This window comes from Apaloderma vittatum, unplaced genomic scaffold, assembly GCF_000703405.1.
Source record: "Apaloderma vittatum isolate BGI_N311 unplaced genomic scaffold, ASM70340v1 scaffold1861, whole genome shotgun sequence".
In the NCBI taxonomy this organism is placed as follows: Eukaryota; Metazoa; Chordata; class Aves; order Trogoniformes; family Trogonidae; genus Apaloderma; species Apaloderma vittatum.
Window position 1 is genome coordinate 53683 of NW_009697199.1, and position 7202 is coordinate 60884.

Sequence of the window (7202 nt, forward strand, 5' to 3'; positions counted from 1 at the left end):
GAGCTGTGGGTGTGGAGCTGTGAGGTGTGTCAGGGCAGCTGTCAGCCTCCGATGGCAGAGAAAGCAGCATATTCCAGTAGGAATTACAGTCGAGAAACAGTTTGGGAAGGAGACAGATGTGGAACTCTCGTTGGGACAGATGTAGAGGCAAGGGCAGCGCCCGCACAGAAGCGTGTCCCTATTTACTGCCACCTGTGGAAAGCTGCAGCCACCTCAGTTCCTTCCCTCACCTGGGAAAGCACTCAAGAACAGGCTGTCATGCTGCAATTTTATATTATTTTTTTAATGTATCTTGACTCCACTTAAACTGTGTCCAGCTGGGAGGCTGCTTAGCGCTTATTTTTGATAAACGGTAAATTCCCTCCCCCAAATCCATCGGTTTTCAGGGGGAAGCTGATAATTTCAGCCAAAGTGAACCAGAAGGAGGAAAGAGAACTGCAAACAAGCCGTCCAGATGCTTTGCCTTCTGAAACGGTGGCTTATTACAAGATTGATTTCTCTCTTATTTGGCGCAAAAGGGAGCTGAGAAACAGCTCTTGCCCTGCTCCTCTTGTAAGACTTTTGCTCTGTGGAAAGGTTAGAGCAGTAAATTCTCAACTCTAAGCCCTTTTTAGCCTTTGTAAGCAGCGCGAGGAAGGCGAGATGTGTAGGTAGCGCTGCACCAGGGTTGCGATGCTGCTGGTGCTACTGGTGTGGAGCTTCAGATCGCAGCAGGTTGAGGGGAGGAGGAAACTGGGACCAGCGCAGTGTGAGGATCTGCCTTACTGGTCCTGTTGGGAAGGGGCTGGGAGAATCGCAGGGCTTTGGGTTCATCGCGGGCTGGTGGCAAAGGAGCTCGGAGCTCTTCGGGAGAGCCTGAGAAAGGGATCAGGAAGAGGTTGGGAGCCATCTGTGTGCTTTAAGCTGGATTCTGTTTATACGGAGGAGGATGAACTCAATTCCTCTTCAATCTTTCCAGCCTGTAAACACCAGAATGTAAACACCTCTTTGAATGATTCAGACATATTTCAGAAACTGAGTCAGACTTGAGAACCTCAAACTTTTCCCGGAGGCAGCCAAGTTAGACAGCCTCGAAGCCAAGCGCTCGGCCCCTGCAGAGTGCCTCGTCTCTCCGAGCTGCCTCGCTGCATCACTGGGAGCTTCTGTTCTGTTGGCTCTTGATGTGGACGTAGAACGAAAATGGGAAAGCAGGGAGTGAAAAGTGATTAACCTCTGGCAGGTGGCAATTTTTAAATTTTTTTTTTAGGTTAGGAGAAAGGAAAGAAGGGGTAAGCAGTAACCTACACTTTAGAGGAAAAATTTCCTTCGTTTCTCTCCTTGCTCCTCCTTTATCTGCAAATACGTGCGCAGAGTGATGCTGCAGTAATGGTGGTTGGAAGTTTTGAAGCCGTGATTATTTTTACAGATGGCAAGGCAGTTTTTTTATTTTTCTCTTTTTTTAACTCTTAAGAAATGGCTTTTGATTTAGGGCCTTCCTGTAAAGTTGCCTCCCTCCTCAGAGCCGAGCTGAGCAGAGGGGCTCTGCTGTGTCTCAGCACAGGTGGGGGACATGGTTTAGTGCGTTGATAGGGCTGGAACAAAGGCTGGACTCGACGACCTTCAAGGTCTCTTCCAGCTGAAACTGTTCTATGATTCTATGACATAGAGCGATTTAAGGACTCACTGCGGCTCTCCTGTTCCCCGCAACGTGCTCACACTCTGGGCTTGCTCCCGATTTCAAGGCTGGGATCAAATTCAACGTGTTGCATCAGCATTTACATGCTCAGCCCCGGCCCCGTGGAACACACGACTGTTTTAATCGGGTAGTTCTATCCGTGTCCTGCTTGACAAGTCCCCTGCACTTCAGCTGGACCAAAGCACAGGCTTTATTTTTTGCTGAACCAGCAGCGGGGCATAGGAGAGGGCAACGTTTCCCAAGCTCAGCATCACCCAAACCTTGCTGCTGTCTAACGTTTTGAGTCAGGGCTCCACAGTGCAGATTGGGGGCTCTCTTCTCCCTGATGCTGCACCCAACAGCGCTGGACGGTCCCCGAGAGCTGACCCCAGCACTGCCCTCTTTCAAATTATGAAACGTAGCGTGTGTGAACCCAGCTGTCGGGTTGTTTAGAGCCGAGCGGAGCGAGTGTTGAGAGAAGCTGGTTCCATCTGTTGTTAAGTTTACTGCCAACAAATTTACATTCTGCTCCTTGAAGATAAATTAATAATAGACCGAAATAGCCGGGTTGCTGGTCTGGGTACGCCTGGCTCTGTTCGCAGCCTCTTGCAAGAGCACAAACTGTTTTTTTTTTCCCAAAAGATAATTCTCCCTCTCTGCCCCTTCCAGGCATTACCACAGCATGGAGGTTTTTACCCACTACGATCTATTGAACCTCAACGGAACCAAGGTGGCTGAAGGGCACAAAGCCAGCTTCTGTCTGGAAGACACCGAATGCGAAGCAGGTATGTTTGCCAGAGCCTTTTGTGCCGGGGACGTATCGCTGTCCTCGTACAGACGACAGCTCTGAAGATGCTGTCGAGGTCCTGAGCGGGGCTAGAATGTGGCCTGAAAGAGCCAGAAACCACTCCTGAGGTTATACCTACACGGAGCGGTCTCTACAGGTATAAGAGAATCCCCAAAAACATTCTGTCTGCTGAAGTTTTCAGACCTCAGCTCCTTACATCCTTTACTCTGAGCTGCTGTGAAATCCTCAGTGTCTGTTTTCTGACTGCCGTGAGCTGAGATATTCCCAGACGTGCCGCTGGGTGATGAGCCCCGGAAGGCGCCAGCTCCTCCCGTGCCGTTAAGCGGTTCGTGTGTGTCAATGAAAAGGGGTTGAGCAAGACCCCGTTGGATGAAATCTCACCCAAAACCTCGGTGCCTGGAGCTTAGCGCTCTCTGTGGGAGCCGGAGCACAACTCACCCTTCCTCTGACGTGCCCGAGGGTGGGAAATTCCCAGCCCGTGACTCTGACGCTTCATGCCTTGGACTCTTCTCGTTTAGATGTGCAAAAACAGTACGAATGCGCTAATTTTGGCGAACAAGGCATCACGGTCGGCTGCTGGGACGTGTACCGCCACGACATCGACTGCCAGTGGATCGATATTACCAACGTCCCGCCAGGCGATTACCTCTTCCAGGTACGCGCAGAAAAAGAGGGTCTGAGACAGCGCCGCGGCTTTTCTCTTCTCTCTTAGGGATGACAGGAACTGGTTTAGTTGCACATCTCTGGTACCTCTGATTGCAAAGTGATTCTCTTTTGGGGATCTTGGGAGAGGAGTGAAGAGAAGAGGAATTATTTTTGTCCGCATGTGAAATGTAGAGAAGATGTTTGAGGGGTAGATGTTGGCGCACGGGGGAAGGTGTGATTTTAGGCTGCAGCCAAGTAGTTTCTTGTCTCCTTGCAAAATGAGTTGGGTTTTTTTTCCTGTTAAATATTATGGTGTAACGAAAAAGCTGAGTCTGCCTCAGTCTATTAAGCATCCTATCCCTTCCACCTTTAAATAACTTTACGCTGTGTTTCTCCATCGCTCCCGAGGTTGTCATCAACCCCAATTATGAAGTGGCTGAATCGGATTATTCAAATAACGTGATGAAATGCAGGAGCCGGTACGACGGGCAGCGCATCTGGATGTACAACTGCCACATAGGTGAGGGGGAAACGTTTTACGGGCCGGTGTGCACAGATCAGGCTGCACCGCTGGCTCTTCACTAGGGAATCTCTGCGTTTATCACTTTGTCTGTGCTTGGAAAAATGAGATACTGAGCCTAAACTACACGTTTTTCTTGAAAAGCGGGCAGCGACGGGTAAAGCAGAGCCATGGAGAGCCCCCTGCTCAAGCAGAAATGAAAATGTTCTGCTGTCCCTTGAACGTGAAGGAAAGCTGCATATTTTTTTGAATATATGTAAAGCATTATGTTTTAGAATTTTTTTTGGTCTTGGAAATATCAAAGCCAAACTACTTGAGATTTTCATTAATGGTCAACTGTCAAGGCCATTTTGAAAGAGAATTAAGTTGGGGGCTTTGTAAGATAAACTGGTTTTAACGCAAAAAATAAATCAGCAGCAACTACTTGCCAAAATCCAAATAAAACCAGTGATGAAGACAATTTCCAGAGCTGGCTCAAGCTCTTCAAAGAGTGTTTTTCCTGAAAAAATTCCACGTTACTGCTGATTTTTCTCATTAGTGGGTTGTTTTTCTAAGAAAATACTTGTCTCCTGTGTCACGCTTCAGATGGCAACCTAGTTCGGAAAAGCCAAACCCATGTCATTGGGATGAACAGGCACTTATGTGTTGGATGGGCTCTCCAGCTGAGCTGGAAAATATTTCTATTCAAAAAATAAATGTATTTAGCTTTCATTGTCTCCCATCTAGCAAGAGGAAACAGAACCCACTTAGCCATCAGCCTCAAGGAGGCTGGTCCTGAGAGTCACTAATTTCTTTAAGCAACCAAGGTCAGCAGTGAAATTGAGGGTAGGTTGGGGTCTAGTCCTCCAAATACATAAACTATGAGATCGAGTACTCCTGCGGACTCTTGCCTGTCCCATTTACGGTGAGATTTACTTACTGCTTAACCTAATTATCCCAGGAAAATCTTTGCTCTCCTCGTACCTCGCTCTGAGCCCTTCGTTTGCACAGCAGCATCCTCAGCTTGTTACACAACCCTCCGGGGTGTTCTCTGCCGTGTTACCTCCTGCTCAAGCCTCTGCTCTCTCTCCGTGACTTCCCCAGGTGGCTCCTTCAGCGAGGAGACGGAACAGAAGTTCGACCACTTCAGCGGACTCTCAAATAACAAGGTGTCCAGCCGATAGAACAGCGTCGCCTTCCCGCTCCACTATTTAAAGAAGCGAGGTTTCCTGCTTCGGTGATTTCCCTAACCACTGCACACACACACACACACACTAAAAAAAAAAGAAAGAAAAATCAAGCAAACAATCAAAACTCTAAATCAGCCAGGTAAATTATTTCCTGAAGGTGCCTTCCTTCCCGGTTTAGGTGCTCAGACCGCCACGTGTCTCACAGCTCCGGTCCCTAACTACTGAGGTAGGCAGGAGCAGGCTTTGAACCTCAACTTGGCTCCGTATCTTCACCTCCACGACAACTCCTCCCTCCACTTGGCAGCGCCATCGCTACTCGCAGGCGTAGGTCCAGGCTGCAGCAAGCACCGCTTGCCTTTGTTCGGGTACGAGCAACCCAAATCTGTCTCTGCCATTCATCTGCTTCAAGTCATTAATCTCTGCATCTTTAAGCTCTCTGACTCAAGCCTCAACGCACCAGCGAAGCGAACGCCTCCATTTGTGACGCCGCTCCTCGGACGCGGCTAATCCTCAGCGCTGCCACGGCACTGCTCCACTTTAGCACAGAAATACAAGGGGAAAAAAATATTAAAAAATTGGAGCAGCTTTTTTTTCTGAGCAGAACAGCCTAAAGCATAATTTAATCCTGCAGTGAAACTCTTGTACTCAACGACCAACTGCCAACACGATCCCTTGCGCGGAGCGGCTAACGCAGAACTGTTTTCTCCAAGTGCATCAGGGCTCCACCTCCCGAAGACTTTGCAGATCTCCTGATGATGAGGCCGCTGGACTGTGAATTTCCACGACACAGTTAAGCTATTCCCCTGACAGATTCTACGTACATCTTCCCTCCTCAGCTGGATCTTCCCTCTGTCTTGTCTCTAAAGGATGAATTTAGTCAAGGCATTGCATCATCACCGTACCTTAGAGGTAACTTCATGGCTTTCATCATCAGGGAGCTGGACCTGTGCCTGTGTAAGTTGTCTTTAAAAGGATTTTGACGCTCGGTGAATTCAGAATGGTGCTAAAGTGAGTTCCTCTGTTTGTTTGAGGACGCACGTTGCTACAGATTTTTCAGACACAGCTACTTGAATAAAAATGTTTTACCCAGAGAAATGTTTTATACGCCATTTGTGTATTTCTACTCCAGGAAAGATACTGAAGTTGGTTTTTTTTCTCCCTCCGTATGGAAGACTTCTCCAAGCAGCTGAAGTGAATACTTAGAGCTGAACACGCTTCAGCCCCCAAGGGGATTGAAACTGGCTGCATCTACCTTGTGCTCTCCGTAACCTACCTCACAGGGATCTTGTGAGGCTCCAAGAAGGCAGAAGTCTTTTGCTAATGCCTGCCAGAGTATTTCTCTCGGTTATCCAGTGGCCCAGACGGTGGCCCCTAGCAAAGGTTTTGAGCCTACGGTAGGTTGGAAAGCTCCGTTTTGTTCTCGAGATGCCCGGCTGCGTAGCAAAAGAGTCCGAGATACAGGGGATGCTCGGTTGCTGCTGCCACAACGAGGTGTCTTGCAGCAGCTCTTAACAGCAGCCTTTGGGCAAATCAGAACCGACAGGTTCTGGTTTCCTTTTCCCCAACAGTGTATGACAATTTTCCTTGCCAACAGTGCCAACAAAGTAACTCAGGCTCTTTAAACACCAGGTAAATAAGGAAAAACCCTGAAACTCACTTGCATTCAAGGCTTGTCAGTTTTGTGAAAGATTTGAACAATAACATTACAACAAAGTAAACATTAAACAGATTTTTTTTTTTCCTGATTCCTGCAGATGCTCTGCTGAATTTTGGCCAACTAGAAAGAACTCCTTTAAGCTAATGCATTTGTTGAACATTACAGAACATTTCCGTAAACAGCCTTACTTTCTGCAAGTGCCCCGGTGAGTTAACAGCTGCTTTGACCCAGAGCCGGGCACCGCAGAGCCAGCAGCAGCCCTCACAGGGCTTGGCTTTTGAGCTCGAGACCTCATCAACACTAACCCTGTTCCCCTTCCCAACTTCAGAAAGAAAAGATGGTGCTAATCTCTTAAGAGAACATCCCCGTGGCAACTCACTGTTCTGCATGCAGTTTAATACCACAGCCATGCTCATCTATACATCTTTTTTTTTTTTTTTTTTCCTTTTTTTCCTCGAGCTGAGATGGTTTATTCCTCCTGGTCCAAGCTTTCCGGCGGGAGCGCGTCGGCGCCTGAGCCGTCCTGCTGCTTGTGCTTCAACCCCAGCGCCCGGGTCACCAGCCTCTTCGCCACCGCCGTGTCGGTCTGGGGTCTTTCTTTTGCAAGGTGCAGGAGCTCTAGGTAAAAACGGGTGAAAATCATGAAGTTAGTGCTTGTTCAGGAACAGGTTTGTGGCTAAACCCTAGGACTGGCAGAGAGAAGGGCTGATTTCTATCAGATCCTTTAAAGGATTAGCCCAGGAGCGCCA

General features: G+C 48.3%; 2 protein-coding genes across 2 annotated transcripts in view; one reads left to right on the forward strand and one right to left on the reverse strand.

Annotated features, from left to right (window-relative positions):
* The window catches only part of LOXL2 (lysyl oxidase-like 2), a 35223-nt gene extending 30361 nt beyond the window's left edge, over window positions 1-4862 (forward strand). The window contains exons 10-13 of the mRNA XM_009877453.1: window positions 2324-2439; window positions 2981-3117; window positions 3516-3627; window positions 4711-4862. Of these exons, the coding sequence (XP_009875755.1) occupies window positions 2324-2439; window positions 2981-3117; window positions 3516-3627; window positions 4711-4790 (445 nt within the window). The 3' untranslated portion in view covers window positions 4791-4862. The remainder of the gene's footprint in view (window positions 1-2323; window positions 2440-2980; window positions 3118-3515; window positions 3628-4710) is intronic.
* Window positions 4863-6922: 2060 nt separating this feature from the next.
* Window positions 6923-7202, reverse strand: part of R3HCC1 (R3H domain and coiled-coil containing 1) — a gene marked incomplete at its 5' end in the record, with an annotated part of 6124 nt that continues 5844 nt past the window's right edge. The window contains one exon of the mRNA XM_009877475.1: window positions 6923-7071. Within this exon, the coding sequence (XP_009875777.1) occupies window positions 6923-7071 (149 nt within the window). The remainder of the gene's footprint in view (window positions 7072-7202) is intronic.